Below are 20,018 nucleotides of genomic sequence, written 5' to 3'. Positions count from 1 at the left end.
CTCAGAAGGGGGGCGGACTGGGAAACACTTCATTGTACACCATGCCACAAATCTCTTCCAAAGACTGGCGTATACTGCTTTGGTGGAGGGATGCCTGGCTGCCAAGTTAACATCACAGACTTCGGGCGAAAGGTCAAAAGTTGTCAACTACCACTGCTCAATCTCCATGCAGAAGACGAAGACTGGACAAGTTCGGGTGGAGGACCCTCCTCTCCTGCTGCAACAGAAGATCCACCCGAAGGGGTGGTCTTATCGAAGGATCCATGGCCATGCTCCAAAACTCGGGATACATGACTCTTCTTGCCCAGTCCTTACCACAAAAATTATGAGGGACCAGTCATTCTTGATCTTCTTAAGAACTCGGGGCAGACATGGTACTGGCATAAAGGAGACCAGAGTTCCATTCGAGCCGAAAAGCATTGCTGAGGGAGTGCCGCCTTGGAAAATCCAACACTCAAAACAGCGGACATTGCACACTGGAGGAGGCTAAGAGATCTAACCAAGGCTCTCCCCACTGCTGAAAGAGACCTTGCGCCACCTCAGGATAGAGACACCATTCACGATCGACCATGCATCAACAGCTGAGTATGCCTGCTCTGGCGTTCAGAGCCTGGCAGATGTTGAACCACCAGGGATATGCTCTGCTGTTCCAGCCATGTACAAGGGCGGAAAGCCTCCTGACAAAGGGTCCACGACCCCATTCCACCCACTTGTTGAGAGTACCACATGGTGGTGGTGTTGTCCATGAACACCTGCACCACTTTCCCTTGGAGATTGGGAAAGAATGCTTTCAATGCCAGTCAGATTGCCCTGCGTTCCAGAAGGTTGATATGGAACTCTGACTCTGCTGGAGACCAGATGCCTCTGATCTCCGGCTCTTCCATTTGGTCGCTCCATCCCAGGAATTACGCATCCGTCACTACTGTGAGATATGGTTGGGGAAAGGAGAGTGATCAGCCCTTGACCCAATCGCAGTTCAAAAGCCTCCACCACAGATCTTATACAGTCCCCTCTGAGATCTGCACCATGTCAGATTTCCCTCCTGTGAAAACTGAAACTTCAGATCCTACTGTAGAGGTTGCATATGATATCTGGCATGAGTCACTAGCAGGATGCAGGAGGCCATGAGGCTCAGCAGCCTGCGTCAATCTCACGGAAATCCAGTATAGAGGCTGAAACATTGGTATCACACTGAATATCCAGGACTCGCCACTCAGGAGGATAGGCCCGGATCTGCACTCTGTCCAGAACAGCTCCACTGAAAGGGAGCATCAGGGAGTCAGGTGTGACTTCGGCATGTTTATAGTGAACCCCAGAGAATGCAGGAGGCTCGCCATAGTCTGGAGGTGAGAGACGACAGCCTGGGGCAAGCTTGCCTTCAACAGCCAGTTGGCAAGGTAGGTGGAAGATTGAAACCCCTAACCTGCACAGATGAGCTGCGACCACCCCCATCACTTTGATGAACACCCGGGGCAAAGCTAAAGAGGAGCACAGTGAATTTAAAATGCTTGTGACCAACCACGAACCGCAAGTAACATTTGTGGGCAGGCATGACGGGAATATGGAAATAAGCATCCTATAAGTCTAACGATACCATACAGTCTCCAGAGTAGATAGGACCTGAGCCAGAGTGAGTATTTTGAACTTCTCCTTCCTGAGGAAGAGATTGAGGGACTGGATGTCTAGGTTAGGGCAGGGGACCTTGTCCTTTTTGGGCACCAGAAAGTAGCAGGAATAACAACCACAACCTACTTCTGGTACAGGGACCCTCTGCATAGCTCCCTTGGCCAAGATAGCCATAAGCTCCTCACAAAGAAGTACCAGGTGATCCTCTGTCATTCGATCGTAGGATGTGGCATGGAGGGAAGGTTAGTCTTGAAGGGGAGGGAGTAGCTCTTTTGGACTATTTGTGAAACCCACCAATCCGACGTGATGGCAGTACAATTGGGCAGGTGCTGGTGACTCCTGCTGCCGACTGGCCCCTCGTGGGGAAGAGCCACATCACAAAGGCCTGAGGCTGCAGCAGGGGAGGGATCGGGGGTGTGGTGGACTTACTAGACGCTGGCTCCCAGACCCACGCGGATGCTGAATCCCTTCCCCTTTGCCTTCCATGCAGAGGCTGTGCAGCATGCACGGCAGGGCAGGGAGTCCACCACAAGGCCAAGGGACAGAGTCATAACCCGAGACTCCTGAAAGTGCTCAAGTGCAGAGTCTGCTTCGTCCCCAAAGACAAGTGTGCCATCAAATGTCATGTCCATCAGAGTAGATTGGACATGCCTTGAAAAATCAGATGTAAGTAACATGGCGTGGTGTCTCAAAGCCACCATCGACAATCTGCCCAGGGTCAGTCGTATCTAACCAACATTTGATGGTGAACTGTGCCCCGTGTCTCCATTCAGCAACTGCTTGGGAGAGAAGGGCCAGGACTTCTTCCAGGACCTGTGGCAGCACTTGTGCGACTGTGGCCCATAATGTATGGGTGTAGTGGCCCAAAAGGCATGCAGTGGTCACTGACCACAATGCCAGACTGGAGGAAGAACTTCTTTCAAAGATGGTCCAGCATCTTTTGTTCCCTATCCGGTGGGAGCGGACATAAATGCACCATGGGAGGTAGAGGCTTAGATGAACAAGCTCTCAGGGGTAGGGTGTTGGGCGTCAGACACGGGCCTGTGGCGGCCAGATTGTCCTATTAACAGGGGCCGCTGTGCTGGGCTTGGACAATGGTCCCAGCAGCACATCAGTGAGGGCTTCATTAAAGGTCAAAAGGTGTCCGATATGGAAGCCCCAGGTTGAAGTACCTCAGTCAGGAGGTTAGCCCTGACAGCCACAAAGGCAGCTCAAGGTTCAAGACCTCAGCTGCTCTTTCCACCACCATGGAGTAAGAAGCTCCCTCGATAGCGGAAGAAAGCATATCAGCGTCAGATCAAACCTGCTGGGTTTGACCAGTTCATGAGCCCAGTGTATAGGTATCTTCCAACTGGTATTCTCAAGGATCCAGCAACCCCTTCAAACTCTCGCCGAATTAAGCCCCTTAAGAATAAGGATTGAAATTCAATCTAGGAACCAAAGGCCCTGCCATAGAGTGAATCAGCATCGCGCAATGTTGTTCAGGCTGTGTCTGAGTCAGCGATGAGTATAGGGTTTACGCTGCCCAGGCGATTCTGGGAACGTTGATGCCTGAACCGATGTCAGGGAAGGTCGAGGTTCGATTGACACCAGTTCGGATCTGGAAGCAGATCATTAGGTGCCCCTCGGAGCCAAAGCCACTACTGCGACACCTGAAGGGGCCCCTGCTAACCTCGTGGGACCAGAGGGTTGGACTGCCTAAAAATGAGGACATAGCCTCGTAAAACTCTGAATTGGGCAGAGGTGGTTACAACTCCCGAAAAGTGGGGAAGGCACACAGCTGAACCAGAAGTATGCTCCAAAGGCAGAGGCCTAGTGTGAGGACACTTCTTGTCCCGTGTTGTCATCTGACCAACTGGGTGAAGTCAAATAGCGCTTGTGTTTCGTCTACAACTTCTTACCCGAATGTCCTGTAGATTTAGAATGGGATGAAGAGAATTGGTGGTGGCTCCATGAGCGTCTCAGGACCTTCCTCTCGACCGAGACTGGGAGTGAGGTGAAGTCAGACACAGGGCTACGGGTAGCTTCACGGACCGCTGCCTCAAAGTGTTCGGGCTCATGGCCCGGCAGTCAGAGCACAACTTTGGGTCATGGTTGCGCTCCAAGCACCACAAACACCAGCTGCAGATCAGTCACTGAAATCATGCGGTAGCAGGAGTCACAGGGCCTGAAGCCTTTATTCTTGGACATCCGCGACGCACCAGAAAAGAAAAAAAATAATAATAATTGGACAAACTGTTGCAAATACAGTCAAAAAGCATCAGAGCAGCTCTTCTCTGGATCTGCTTGTTTTCTGGTACGGAAAAAAACAACTGATGTCAATGCGCCGGGATTGGCGCTTATGTATGACCTGCGTCATATTGGGCGACCACAACACCAACGACTGATGTGGAGTCTACCAATGCTACCTGACAGCGCACAGAGGTACTGCTCAAAGTAAAATCTCCAGACCCAGACTGACACCTAGGGAAATTCTTAGGTACGGAATCTGTAACTAGAAGTCTCTATCAGATTGGCTAATAATTCTCCTAAATGAAACGTTTAATAAACAGCAGGGCAAGCCAGTCTCATCTAGCTTGTGATATAAAATAGAAACAAGTAAGCACCAGTTTCAGTTCATTACAAGGAATAGCCTGGAAAGGTATTAAACAAAAAGAAAATGGGTCTGGACAGCAGGCTAGCTGTAACAGCACACACTCACCAGCGAGCAGGAAGGTGATGAGGCACGTTTCCTTTGGCATGTAAAGTTTGAGCCTGGATCCGCTGAACACATACTCCACCACAGCCTCTGAACGGCCAGCTCGCTGCAAGAATGGCAAAAACTGCTTGGCTTTTTGAGTGTCCTGTGAAAGAAGCAAACGGGCAGAAATGGGAAATCATGAAAACAGACAATGAAAACTGGCAACTGTATTGTTTCTCCTTGTTTCAAAACTAATCAGTATCTATTGTACTCGTTTGACAGAAGGATGAAAGGCACACACAAACAGGGCAGTGCTTCAAAAGCAGAGATATGTAGATTGAACACGGATTAAACACCGATTCCCAACACTCAGGTCGCTGCCCATTTATTGCACCATACTGGATACCACCTAGAACTGCGTATGATCGGGTTATCTACTAACCCGTACAACCAATTAAGTTAAATGTTTTTTCCATTAACTCTATTTCTGGAGAAGCTAAGCTATCTCTTTTGGGGACTAAAACCAAACTCTTGAGAGTTGTAAAGTCCAACTGCCATGGCTCAGTTACAGTAGGAGGCATTCAGTGTAAAATGGGCATTCAATAAATGTCGAGAAATAAGTCAACCAGTAGGGACGCTTAAGGTTTCAGTTGAAAACAACCACACTCCGGATGTTTTCTGGCCATCTTCAAGCAAGAGGGACATAGAATTTAAAAGGTGCAGTTAACAATATCATCCCCCAAATTCTCCAGAGGGTAAAGTGGTGTGGAAAGGAATGGATTTAAATGGTTCTTCACTGTGGACATCTGAAGTCTTTCTATTTGCTGGTGGGGCAGCTAAATGGCATATTCAGATGGTTGAATCATGATCAAGGTTTGCAGCTGGAGACGTGCAATCTCTCCAACCGCAGTTGCATTCTCTTTCAAAACAATCAAAGTGAGACTGCATACAGCCACAACAAACAATGCAGAGGTACAGCTTTGGACCAACTGCTTTCACTTGGTCATTTCTATAAACTTCAATGAATTTGTGTGAAAGCTTGCAGGGATGCTTTGTTAGCCATCTGCCCAGAGAACAACTCCACTTCATAGCACAGAGTACTGTGGACGTGTGCCTAAGCTCTCCTCGGCTTACCCGCGCCAAAGACCAATAAATCTCAGCTGAGCTGAATTCATTACTGCATTGCTTCCTCTCAGACAAGCCACTGGGTATAAAAAATTAATGCACATTAAGTGGATAGGAATTTAACAAGCCATTGCCTGTTTGGAATTGTCATTGTGCGAAATTTGTGCTATGACAATATTATGTTCCGCATGGCTACGATCACTGAAAATGCCAATACGCTGCGATAATGCTGAAGTATAAATCATAGCAGCGCTACGAGTACCAAAGAAAGAACCCTATCATAGTCAAATCCACTGCTGCTGTTCTCAGAAGTAACCCTGCCAAGCACACTACAGATCATTTGACATCCACTTCGGGTTGTCCACCAACCCTCTGTTGAGCTGACTTCAGAGAAAATAAATTCCTGAAGAACCATGTGGGCACACAAAACCCTCTTGCGTCCGATTTGACCACTGCATACTGCAGAAATACATTCTATAGGCTCTGTTCACCTTTTTAACTCTGTCACAATACATTGTTTGGGGACAGCCTGCTGTCTCTTTTCAAGAGCTGCAGTTTTTAGGTTGTGCCTGCACAGCACTTGCACTGTGCTTATGAAATATATTGTGTTAAAACAAAAAAAACAAAAAACAAAAAAAAAACTTAAAAGGGGCATAAAGCCCACATATTACTTACCTTTGCTTATCAGTGGCTGATCCCACATTAGTTTACTTTTTTTGGCTAGCTTCCACGTGGGCCTCGTTTGCTTGCTTCCTACTGGTCAGCACATATCTACTTACCATTGGATGGCTCCCACGTAGGTCGTCTTTTCTTGCTTTTTACTCATCAGCAAGACTTCCTGACCTCAAGCTTCCTCCAGCTCTTCGGATTCTTAGTCCATGCTGTGGCGATCAGACCAAGTACTTCTTCCGGTCACCAGTACCCTTCCACTGGCCAGCAGGTATGCTTTTTTCATTTATTTTTAACATGCACTGAGTGCATCACTATACAAATGCAACACAACAAAAGTACTCTGTTCCAAAGAAGAGAAAAAGAGAGAAACTAGAGTGACCTGAGATATCAGGAGCAAGAACCCTCAAGCATCATAATAGATGACTGGCATCATCATTGGGTAATGCTCCTCGCCAGGCCGGCAGTGCAACGCCTGACGGGCTCCCCACAGGGAGGAGCACTGAACCGTGTTGTTCTGATAGTTACAGGTGAATACTAACTATCTAGGAAGGTAAGTGCTACCATTCGAACACCTGTACCCAGAGGAGAGAACAAAAAGGCTTAAGGATAAAATTGGTGAAACAGCCCTACATATATCATCATTTTAATCAATAGTCAGGGATGAAACCAAGATTAAAAACAAGAGAAAGTAATATGAGTGTCAATGCTCAATTACTTTCAATGAGCAATAAACTAGGAGGAAAAGCCCTCTAGGAATCCTCCTTAAACAGGGTCAACATGTTTCGCGTCGTGTGGTCCCCACGGATCCAATGACGCTTCATCAGGACCAAAATGTTAATGCGCTCTTCTCCAATTAAACAAAATTAATAATCACAAAGCCGTTTACTTACATTGAGGAATACTAGGTTAAGTCACAGTCAGGTCGCCCACCAAACTGTGGACCTACCCTCCGGGACCACATGCGGTTCCACGTCCCGGAGGGTAGGTCCACAGTTTGGACCTTCGGCACGCACACTGATAGCCGAGTCTTGGGGACGTGCTTACCAAGGAGCTGGTCCCGACTTGGGGGTGGGCGACCTGACTGTGACTTAACCTAGTATTCCTCAATGTAAGTGAACGGCTTTGTGATTATTAATTTTGTTTAATTGGAGAAGAGCGCATTAACTTTTTGGTCCTGATGAAGCGTCATTGGATCCGTGGGGACTACACGACACGAAACATGTTGACCCTGTTTAAGGAGGATTCCTAGAGGGCTTTTCCTCCTAGTTTATTGCTCATTGAAAGTAATTGAGCATTGACACTCATTATATTACTTTCTCTTGTTTTTAATCTTGGTTTCATCCCTGACTATTGATTAAAATGATGATATATGTAGGGCTGTTTCACCAATTTATTTTATCCTTAAGCCTTTTTGTTCTCTCCTCTGGGTACAGGCGCTCGAATGGTAGCACTTACCTTCCTAGATAGTTAGTATTCACCTGTAACTATCAGAACAACACGGTTCAGTGCTCCTCCCTGTGGGGAGCCCGTCAGGCGTTGCACTGCCGGCCTGGCGAGGAGCATTACCCAATGATGATGCCAGTCATCTATTATGATGCTTGAGGGTTCTTGCTCCTGATATCTCAGGTCACTCTAGTTTCTCTCTTTTTCTCTTCTTTGGAACAGTGTACTTTTGTTGTGTTGCATTATTGTAGGGAGAGTGTACACTGGACCAATCAATCTCCCGGTCCCTCCCCCCTCTTACATTATGCATCACTATACAGTCAGCTGAAGACCACAGCCGTTCAAAAAACGTAATGTGACGCAAACGTAGTACTTATTTGGCAATCACTTTCGAATTCCAAGAGGAAAATAAACAACTGGAAATTATAAAACAAGGCTTGGCCCGAGCCAGTGAATGTGCAAACACCTCGCTGTTCCAGGACATGTCAGCGTGGGCCCTGGGGCGCGGGCCAGCAGCTTGCGCTATTGTCTGCTGGCAGGTCAGGGCTAGAGAGACCCGTACAGGTCACTGCTCACTGACTGCACGAAATAATGGAGCCCCTTTCAACAGCACAGGCCCAAGTGCCCCAGGACTTCCTAGTTCAGGGGTAGCACATTCTAACGCAGCAACACAGCCTTCCCCCTCCCCCGCCCCTCCCAATCACTGCACTGTCTGCCCTGTCTTCAGGGAAAGGGTATGCAGGGTTAATAGGCAGGATGGCAGTGCACTTGCAATGCCTGCACTGTGCGTTATAAAGATGGAACGCTCAAAGGGGTGTCTGAAACAATTTGTACAGTGGTTGCAGTGTGTCACAGATGAATGCATCTGCAGTGATTGCAGTGTGTGATTAGACGCCTAGCGGGGTAGGATGGAGTGATGCTTCCAGTGTGATTACATTACACGCGGTGGACTGCCTGTGTAGTGCCTGTACTGCGCTGGAAGAAATAGCACCATATAAGGAGATGATGCGTGAATTGCTTGCAGGGAAGGGGTGAAGTGTTTCAGAAAATATTGGCCTGGGTGCCTGGAGTGTATACACACTGTCATAACATGTGACAGTGTGGTATTACATACTCTCTGCAGTGGCTGTAGTGTGATTGCAGCATTATAGAATCTATGCAGTAGTTTCATTGAATATCTTGTGTCTTTGTTGTAATGCATAATAAAGCTATGGTAATGTGCATTAGTTTACCTACCTATTTGCAGTTCGTGCATAATGATGGATAGTAAATGGCAAAATGAATGTAGATTGCCGCCCATGACGGAGCGTCTCAACTCCATTATAAGATAGAATGGGTGGCTTTGGGTCCTGGAATGATGCACATAGGATGTTAAGTGTAATTAAATGCATTGCAGTAAATGTGCAGTTCTTGCACCTGGTTATACATGGCGTGGCTGTGTATGATGAAATGAGACATGGTGTAGTGCTTCAACTGTCAATATTATAATAACGAAGTGGGGCAGAATACAGGCAGCTGGGGCATACTGTAACATGACGTCAGGTGTGTCTGAGCAGTGACATTGTGCCTTGGTGCACAAATAACTCTTGCTCGGATTTTACGAATTAATGACTATCCAACAGCAATGTACGAGCCACTAACTTCTTTAAGTGTTGCACTGTTTGCGGTATGCAACTGAGTAGCTGCTGGTTGCAGTCTAACACAATATCATCTTTTTCAGTGAGCATGCAGTTCTGTCACTGCTGTCCAGTGCCCAGCACTGTATGGTGGATCTGTGTACTCTGCATTATGGGGCTTTCAGTGTGATACCTGGAGAGGCTGCAGACGTATCTGTTCCGTTTTGATTATTTATTTTCTTGTCATAGCGCAACACTGCCCTCACAAATAAATGCACAATAAAATTTCTTCACCCAGGCACCACACATCACAAGTTGCAGCAGTGCAAGAATATCATACACATCATAGGCGTACTCCAAACAGCTGTAAGAGCTTTTTGCCAACTCTGGCCTAGAAATAGCAAAGATCCCTGCAGTGGTTTTTTTATTAAAAAAAAAAAAAACATATTGCACAATGGTGCATGGTGTTGTACAACATAGCTTAAACTTAAAAAAAAAAAAAAAAAATTATGACCTGAACAGCTTTGACCACGTTATAGCGCTTTAAAAAAAAACAAAAAAAAAACACTAAGCCCTGCTGCTACATAATAGGTTTAAAAACATTCCCAAAAACAATAGATTTCACAGAGGCGAAAACTGTTGGCTTTGCCAATGCTTGTTACAATTCTTCCCAAAGACCTTTTTCAGGTCACATCTACATTCGACTTGGTAACTCAATCTAAGATCATAGTTTTCTATCACTGGAGAGGAGCTGTTTCTTCTTTCTGTAACTTAACTACCAATACAGCAGGGCAGCCTTTCTGGTGTATAATTTAATACTCTGGCAGGCTATGACATCACAATTTACCACTGCGCCAATCTTGTTTCTATTCATTCAAAGCACAAATCAAATGCAGCTGGTCTGCAGTTTTACATTTTAGATCGCAGTATTTCACTGTAAGTAGTGCAACAGTACTGTAGTGTATTGAATCCAGCCCAGATCTGATCCCTCCATCAAGGTATAAGCCTTGTTTCCAATCCCAAAAAAAAAAAAAAAAAAAAAAAAAAAAAGTACCCTTCAGCAGGCTACAGGTCTTGTATACTATCTACAGCATAACTTACCACTGTAGCAGGATAGCGATTTAGCATTCTATTCACGTACAAATTTACCACTGCGACAACATGCTAGCTTTTTCCATTCTAGTTCAATCACAACTGCAGCAGGGTAGCTTTATTATTATTTTTTTTACATTCGGTGGAATCACAATTCATCACTGCAGCAAACTTATTGTCTTATCTTAATTCAAAACAATTTACGACCGCAGAAGGTAAGCAATTTTACAATATTAGGAGAACCCATTTCATCACTGTGGAAGATAAAAGGACCGCATTGTAGCCAGATCACAAACTAGCACTGCAGAGGCACAGCAGTACTGTATTGTAGCCAGATCAGCACCAATCCCTACTGAAGGTCAGAAGTATTATGCTGCAGTTAGATCACAAGCTATCAGTGTGAACTGGCAAGTTATCTTCTGTGTTAGCCAGGTCACAATCTAACAGTGCAGAAAAATCTGTCTTGTATTGTAGCAACATCGCAAGCAAGATTACACAACTTATCACTGCAGACAGATAGCAGTACTGTCTTGGCAGCAAGATCACAACCTCTGAGCGTGGAAGAATGCTACCCAGTTCACAATTGATCAGTGCAGCAGGACAGGCTAATATTTTAACTATCACATGACCCACACATTCAACAGGGAAGAGGTCTTCTGTTTTAGTCAGATTGACAAAACTGAAGATTTTCCAAGCTTCAAAAACAAGTTTGTTTGGGTCAGTTCAATTGAAGCAAAGGGATTACATCAGCTGGTTAAAACGTACAAGGTTTAAAAAGGTTTTGGCGAAGAACTGACTCTAGGAGCTATGGACCAGAACCTGAATCAGCCATCACAAACTTTTAAAAAGTGGGTTGGATGTATTAGATATATTGACAAAGGCAAGCAGTTAACAGACAGAAACGTATACCACGAAATGTATCCAGTAGAAAAGAATTCCAATAGCGCACCCTGCCAACAATTCACATTTTCCATCAAGTGTCCATGGTGCACTAACCAGAACACGGGGAAAAAAGTAAACTTATTTATCACTGAAGCTGCCAGAACAAGGCAAAACTGGCGACATCCTCTGCTAAGAAGGCCAAGAATTACAAGTCAATGTTCCAGTGAGCTGAAAACATATAAAGCAACTAAAATACAGCTCATCTTGAACAGTGCTTGAGAAACCCCCATCAAGGTCAGTCCCGCCTGGGAGCACAAGCTGGATACCAAGCAAAATTTAGCAGTGAAGCATGGTGGCACTGGGGGTGGCACCCTTCTTGAAAACTGTATTTCGGGTGCCCTGATGCAAAGGTCATAATATACACTTAACACAGTAGTAGCACAAAGATCACCACACCACCTTAAAATGTACCCACTCACGGAGACCATTGTCTCATCCATTGTGCCAGAGTTGGGGCAGATGCAAGCACTGTAAACACGAAGCATCAAAGTAATTCTATGTATTTAAAAACAATCTTAGTGATGCATTAGTAGCTGCTGTTTAATGTTACACGGTGTGCTGCATTGATTTATGCTGATAGATCTTAAATGTTAATACTTTCCTTGTGTCACATAAATCATCAGAAAGTGATAAGTTTGAGTAAAAGAGAAAACCTAACCTAGATAGCCTCACTGACATTTTAAATGTGCAATTTGTATTTCTAAGTTCGACTTAGGTGCCTTTTGAATTAAATCACATGCTAGAAGGTTAAAATTGATATTAAAATGTGATTTAGATTCTAAACTAACAGCACATATAGAAACAATATTGAATTCCTTGTGATTAAAGATATACAAGTTTGAAAATGCGTACACAATGAGAGAAGTTCAATTCTCGGTTATATTTATTAGAATGCAATAACAGCTTTTTGTTTTAAATTAAATGTTTTATTCATCCTGCTAAAATATTATTAATGACAAGTTTATAAGTTTGCATATTATATGTGTTTTACTGAAACATTAATTAAATGCATTTTATATTGTCCCTTGTGTTAGCATAAATGTGGCCTACAGAGATTGTATTTTGCAGTTATGTAAAAGTGTTGAATTATTTTTTCATAACGTGAAGCCTTGTTTCAGATTTTGCTCCCATGAGACGCCAAGTCCTTTTGTAATAAGTTCATTGTTTGAACATGGAAAGATTTATTCCCTTATCCTTGAGAAAATAACATTGCAGGAACATGGACTGATATTGTATACATTTGTTTCATATCTGCTTGGAGTCCTAGGGAAAGGAGATGTTCCCATGACAGACTTAGGAAATTGTCGAACTGCTGCAAGCTGGAGTCTGGTAATGAATTATAACTGGATGATGCCTATTCAACTTAATAGGAACTGACAACCTTTGGCAAATCAGAACTTTTATTGTGAATTGATCTACAAATGGACATTCGAACTTTGGTCAGTCTTAGTCTTCTCCAGTCTGCAGCATTCCGTTGATCAGACCTTTGCTGCTTGCAGAGGTTTTCCTTATGCTTGCTGATCCGGATGCTTTGCTGATGAAGATTCACTGAATGCTGTATCCCTTGGACAGGTATCCTCCTCGGTCATTTGCCCTTATCCTTGAAATGCCCGTTTAAGATTTACTGATCCTTTATTTTGCCCTTTCAGCAGACTCGTGCCTGAGTTTGACATGCTGACACTTTTTTTTAAATCTTTTGCCATCCATAGTTTTCTGCAGTCCAAGAGTATCTTTTTTTCCAAAACATTTGTCCTTTTTATATTTTGTCTGCATGTGTTCCTCCCCATACATTTCCCTTATTTGGGTTGATGTAGGGCTGACCGGTGCCCAGCCAAAGATTGACTTTGCTAAACTTGAATTGGCTAATCACTGTCAATTATGAGCATTGTGTAATATATCTGTGTCACAGATATTTTTATTGACTTTATATATTCTACTTCAAAGCTAGGTTTTATTAAGGTTAAGTTTCTTTAATTTATTTTGTCCTCTTAGGCAACCCTTGGTGATTATGTATTTTTATATTTGTTTTGCACATTGTCTACATGACTGTGAGCTTGTGTTTATAATACATCTTTTAACATTTATTACTGATTGGAGTTTTCCTTCAGTGGCCACATTGGTCACGGTGTCCAAATTGTTGGGGTGGTGTTGAAATATTGTTGATGGTTCACCACACATCTTTCTGGGTCCAAAGGTTAGTCTACCTTGTTGCGCATTTGATTCCTGCTAAGGATGAAACATGTGACTGCAATATTCTAAAGGCAGACACTGGGGGAGGTGCGGCCTGCACAGAATCCTTGGACTACAGGCAGGTACTGCTTATGCCAAATTATTGGGAGTTGATGGAAGAAGCAGGTGGGTAGGCAAGGCTACTACGTTGGTGTGACCCAACAGCACATTTGTTCAATTGGTGTGCGCCTTGTAGAGTGTGATGGAGACTGGTTCAGTGGGGGCAACTACAGCCACAGTCATCAGAAAACACCCATCTGTACTCTCAATGTCACGTACACAGTAACAAATGACAAGTTTTCAGTGTAAGGCGCTGCAGAGTTGTATGAAGTGGGTGGTGGCAGAGATCATCAAAACCGAAGGGTCAAACCTACCAAAATGACAATGGACAGGACCAGGCAGAGAACCTCTGCCCTCAAGCAAACAGGTCTCCAAACGCAGCTTCTTAACTACACGTCTCAGTCAAAGCGTAATTTATGCAGTTGACAAAAAAATATTGGTTCTGTCCCCCGGATCAGTGAGGTATCTTAGGAAGGCATACACCAGCTCAGTAGCTCCCCATGTTTTTTTTTCAATTTTGCCAGAGTTCCCAACAAGCCCAGTGGAATAGCCCACTGGGTTCCAGCAGCAGGCACAGCAGATTATCAGTGAATTAAACGCAGATATGGATGTAGATTAGTCTGAACGAGGCTTCTACTTAGCAAATGTATGCAATGAGTGAAAGGAAAGAATAGAGGTAGGAGTACTTTACAGGGCAAAAACATAGATGTGGAAATAAAGCGAAGGTCTTAATTGACAACTTCACCCTTACCCCCTTTAAATCATGTTTAGCCGGGATGAAAAATGCACATAGCAGGGGGCCAGCAACCGACCCATTATAGTCTCACTACCTCCTCCTCCTGGTTAATTTCTATGTTATTGTCCTTCCTCAAGTTCATCCAATTCTCTCAGCTGGAAGCAGGTGCAGAACATGCAGAAGAACTTATCAATACACCCAAAGTCTGCTTTGAACATGCAGCCGAGTGATTTTGGGTCTCCTCAACAAAGCCACAGTACAGATACAGTCATGGCTGAAACAGAAGGTGTAGGCCATGAACACTTGCAGGGGAAGGACAGGTGCCCAATTAACCTCATTTATACTTTACATTTGCTCTTTTATGCTTCAACTTAGACAAGGGGGAGGAGCAAATAAACATCTGATTTGAGACGGAGTACAAAGTTACTGCAACAGGTGAGGGATGGAGTGCATACGTTATTACAACAGGTAACAGATAATGTTTTGTCACTGACATGCTATGTAACGATAATACATCAAGATGTAAGAGGAAAAAAGTGACCCACTAGTAATTAGTCTTCAATAGTTTTTAGTTTAACTGTGCCGTTTGGCAAAAACATGCCCATCTGCAAATCAGTATTGGCTATGTCCATAGGGGAAGATGACATCAGTGCTCACCAATCATATTTTCTATGAACTGGAAAGCAGTTATTGGACCTAATCAGTGAGGTGCAGTGCCACTATATTTAAGACACCAATTCTGAAGATTCCCCATCATAGATAGGAAAATTCAACCACAGAGCAAAAACTGAGGGGTGGAAATACATCCAAATCGCTGGTAATTGCTCTGAATCTGCAGCTGAAGGAGGCTAAGGACAACACCACTGAATTGGCTGGTGACAGCAAAAGTGGTCCTGACTCAATTAAGTAAATACTATAGAACCCATCGAGTTAATGTCGACCAGTTATCACATTGTTAGTATTCCAGGGCCATGGTCATGGCACCGGTCCCCAGAAGAGTTAAAAGCATGAATCCCAAGCCACTGAGAGGGGTAGGCTTGTACTGAGTGAAGAGTGGATAATGTCGCCTCAGCAGAGTGCCCCTTTATCACCACAATGTTGGCTTCCAAAGAACCGAATCAAGCTTGCTCACCTCGAACTGTGCAGTAAAGTTAAATAGTTACCAGTTGCTGTGTTAACTGCGCATGTTGATATTTGGCTTTTCATGCTGCACCATCAAACCAAAAGGTATTCTCTCTTTATGGTAAACAGATCTGCGTGCACCCGAGCTATAGTCCCCTCAATGTTTAGGCTTTAGAAATGACAAAAATAGAAGGACTCGATACCACTATTGGAGAATGTCTGTGCAACACATAACTCAACTCGAGGCTGGTGTTATTGGAGAGTATCCACTTCTTTTAGTATGTCACAAAACTCACAAGTTGAGTGTGAGTATTACACAGGTGCTCCTCCAATGATAGTATCGAGTCCTCTTCTAAACTTATAGTGGCACATGCGGACAGACAGAGCCTTGGAAGTGTACTGTTCTTACTCACATCAAATAAGTGGTTCTCTCTCTGATCTGTTTTTGGATTCAATTAATTCAATTCAATGCAACCACTAACATTCTGCTGTTAAACATAACACTTCGCTGCCGGATTTCAAAATCGCTACAGAGCACTTGATGCATTTTCTGTAAAATGGCTTAATGTTGGAACGGTGAGTGGAAAAAAGAGGCCCCAGTATATGGGTGAACACTACAAAGGCTGGTCAAATGTTTGTCTCCTGCAGATGCACGGCTCATAATGGTGTGGTGTGGTTTCATCTGATAAACTAACAGAAGGGTGTTTAAAAAGCAAGTCCGTTTCTCTACGAAAAGTAGACTGAAAATTATCTGTAGTGCACGCGGCAAACGCTGCTGTGATTCCACCCAAGGATCAACACCAAACCCATGGCACTCATGAGAAGCAGCCACACAGAGAGATACAAATTCTAACAAAGGATAATCACACTGGAGGGCAACAGGGAGCTGCTGAAACACTTCCTTGCTGTGGCCAACATAATTAGCCTTTTTAGTTTTTGCAGATGAAACAAGCAGGAGCAAAGAAGATATCTTGCCTATGTAACCTACTGACTTCACCAATGGTTTTGCGTGGCATCCTCAATGTTGTGCAGGGTGGCTAAAGTTAAATATAAAAATCGTTGACATGGCTGCGTCATTTTGTAGGCATGTACACCACACATGCATGTGCCTACAAAAAAATAAGTGGAGTTTTTTTCTTTTCTTTATAAAACTACAAGAGACTGCAACCTGCCAAGCAACATGGGATGGGGTGGGGATGGGAGGGCGAATGGCAACATTGGGGTAGAGGGGAGACGGACAATGCTGGAGCAACACGAGAGGGGACATGAAAGCAACACAGGGTGGGGGAAGAAATAGAGCATACGTGGGAGGAAGCAATGAGAAGCACATGGGCGAGGAGAGCAGGGAAAAGCGGTCGGGCCACAGAGAAACACTGAGTGTAGGAGGAGACATGTACACAAGCGATGTGGCCCAAAAACACAGAAGCTCTGCAGGTGACCCTTGGGAATAGTAGTAGGAAGGGCAGTGCTAGAGGTGCCAATGGGCAAGCCATGGATAGCAGCTGTTGCTACTTGCAATGCTGACATCCATGAGAGGTCTGCTTCCATTCCCCAACTGCAAAAGTAACACATTCAATAAGGGTGCAAGACTTGCACAGGATTGTGGGTTGTGACTGCCACATAAGGAGCTGCAGCATGTTCCTCTGTCTTATTATAATACATGATATACCACATCTGAACTGGCTGGCATGGAGAAAAAGAGGAGCGGGGAATTGAAACCTGATGTCTAAGTTGCAAAACAAAGTTTGGAAAGGTAAAAGTTACAGCTAAGGCGTTCACTTTCCACATCCCTTGATAAGCTTGTGTCAAGTTCAAGAAGGGCCCACCTGATCAGACTGTAAAAGAAAATACAGATATCATAGTCAAAAAAATCAATACCATGCTCCAGCCTGCCTCCCCAGAACTGTCAACCTACTAAACCGCATGAAGACCACAAAGAAGGGGTAGGAGTCCTACTTAAACAGGACAATGCAGGTTTTAGGACACAAGGATATGCGGATCAAACATCGTAATGCACGTCCCAGGGTAAAGGGGTGAGAGGATATAAAGGTTCTAAAAGATGGACTGGCATGTGGCACACAGAGTAGAACAGAGGACCGAGGATAGTAACGTGCCAGGCTTATCCAACAACAGAACACACACCAGGTACACTGCTCAAGCAAAAGAACTAGAACTGTAGCACTGAAAGGAACAGCCTGAGAAATGATTCTATGATAGAAGGGGACACACTAATAAAACAGAACACGTTCAGGACAGATTCACAGATGAATGGCCAAACGAGCTTCAGGATGAGAAGTGATACATACCTATCAGACATGGACGTCAATTCACCAAAATGCCAGCGGAAGGGACATTGCACGCCATTTAATCTTTGCATTCACTCGCACACATGCTTACACAAACACGTTCACTCATGCACACACTCTCCCACATAAACACACTCCCCCGCAAGCACGCTCATAATATACACTTAAGACTTTTTTTTTTTTTTTAAACTTACCTCAGCTACCAAGTAGAGACATTTCAGCTAACTGTACTCCATTTTTTATTACACTAATAGTGAATAATGTTATTCACTATTAGTGTAATAAAAAAAATAATTGAAAACACGGAAGTGGCGCTCCAAGCAACGTCCATAAGGAAGAGGTGTCCCTGTGTTCCTGGCAATGATTTTGCCACCTCGGAGGCCAGGGTCGCAGGGGCAGTGATAGTGGCTGGGGGTCGCAGCTGCGACCTCTGGCGACCCCTAAATGACGTCCATGCTATCAGACAGCAGAACACCCTCTGCCCAACAGAAGAGGTTATGCTGATCAGAAAACCAAACTTGTTTTTTTAAGTTAAAGGTGAAACGAACACTGCCTCTACGACAAATGAAACAATCTTGTCAGACATCAAAATACGGGATCTAGGAAGGGAAAGAACATAATAAGCAGACATAAGAAAAGGGGCTCCCTGACCAAAAAAAAAAAACAGACATCCAGTTTAGCCAGAACACACTTCAGGAAATGAGGAAACTGTCCAAAGTGAACACAAACTTTAAGGCTGAGAAAGTGAGCACTGAGACTGAAGAGGCAATGCAGACATGAAAGGAGGAGCAGAAACGCCGCTTTTTAATCAGCGAAAACTTGGGCCTCGGATTTAAGGGGACGTGAAGGATGGGGGGGCAGGAGGGCCCTGATGGTCAAATGAGACCTGCTTGAGGACTGTCACAACGACCACATTCCCTCAGCTAAGAACGACAACTGTGGAGAAAAAAAAAAGACGACAAGAAACCCATGCAAATGCTTTCTATTATGACAAACTTAAGGCATGTCTGACAAGATGTAGTTTTCTTCTCGGAATCTCTTTCATACAGATGCTCCCCAGTGAAATTCCCGCCACGGGGAAGTGTGATAAGACAAGAAAAGGTTGCCATTAATATATGGAAGCAAGAAATATTACGACATTGGGAGAAGCGATGACAGAACCAAGAGAAGGCCAACAGAGGCACTACCTAAAAAAGCACAAGCAGTAATTGTTCTGTGCAGCGTTCAATACAAACTAATTTGTCTAGGAGACTAAATAAGGCATATCTCCGATTTTTGCAAATAGTTGCACGTTAAGGCAATTGGCTACTCAAGGCCCATCCCCCTAAAAAGCAGTGCAGGTCTTTCACATAGTCTAGCGGTGTGGTAAAACCTGCCCAGATCAGTGTGCAGGAGTTCAGAATCCACTGTCACTCGATTCTTGGCCTCTAGCAAGACTCAGTAAATGAAAGGGACCATTGTGAACTAGCTGTAAGAGCATGTGGTACATAAAATGGGAGAAGATCTACACACCATGAAATGAGGAATCAATGCAGAAGCAGCTAACAGAAGAAATTTCGATTACCTGACACAATGGTTAAGTACTGTAAACACAACAGAAACATCTGTCATATTCATCGAAAAAAAATAACAGCATCACAGGCTGCACATACAAGTCCACCACAGATGACCAAGATTCAGGATCGTGCATTTAGCCAGACAGAAGGAAGAGGAGATATAACAACCAGACACAAGACTGCCCAAGGATTGTTCACATGGGAGGCCGGTAGGAAGAACGAATAGGAATGTAAAGAAAGGAATATAAGAAAGCAAGCAGATATCTGACTGCATGTCACTAAAAACCATGATTAAACACAAGAAGTTGACATAAGGGAAAAAAATTACCAAGGCTTCACCCACCCTTGCGGCAACCTAAAAGGATCAATCTATACTGAAGAGCCTTTAAAATAATTTATAGTAGTGACATGGTGAATGGCATCCAGTAGGAAATCCTCGCAGCAGTTCAGAGGCATAACCATGTGCCAGACTCCTACCCTGGAGAAAGGTTTCTACTGAGGGCTCGACCCCATGGCTGCCTTTTCAGTCAACACACTTAGTCAATGTAGCTCTGCTCTGGCTGTGCCAAGACCTACATCTCATGCACAGATTTCTTCTCTCCCTCCCGCCCCCGGGATTCAAGACATATTTTTCCCTCCAGCCCTACTCATAAGCCGTGCTGCCACTACTGCTACTAGCCCATATGCAAACAGAGTGCAAGGACAATATGGCAGGTTAAAGGCAGAGGAGCAACATCAAGATTTTCTTCAACCATTTATTCACGAAAGAAATAAAATATGTAGATGGCTCTAGAACAGCTGTTGGTGTGGGGC

At 44.3% G+C, this 20,018-nt stretch overlaps 1 protein-coding gene across 1 annotated transcript in view; it reads right to left on the bottom strand.

Moving 5' to 3' along the window:
- The window catches only part of SND1 (staphylococcal nuclease and tudor domain containing 1), a 1,722,638-nt gene that overhangs the window by 870,541 nt on the left and 832,079 nt on the right, over positions 1–20,018 (bottom strand). Inside the window, exon 15 of the mRNA XM_069229374.1 lies at positions 4,328–4,469. Coding sequence (XP_069085475.1) covers positions 4,328–4,469 — 142 coding nt within the window. The remainder of the gene's footprint in view (positions 1–4,327; positions 4,470–20,018) is intronic.

This window comes from Pleurodeles waltl, chromosome 4_1, assembly GCF_031143425.1.
Source record: "Pleurodeles waltl isolate 20211129_DDA chromosome 4_1, aPleWal1.hap1.20221129, whole genome shotgun sequence".
Classification (NCBI taxonomy): domain Eukaryota; kingdom Metazoa; phylum Chordata; class Amphibia; order Caudata; family Salamandridae; genus Pleurodeles; species Pleurodeles waltl.
This window is presented reverse-complemented; position numbering and strand designations above follow the sequence as displayed.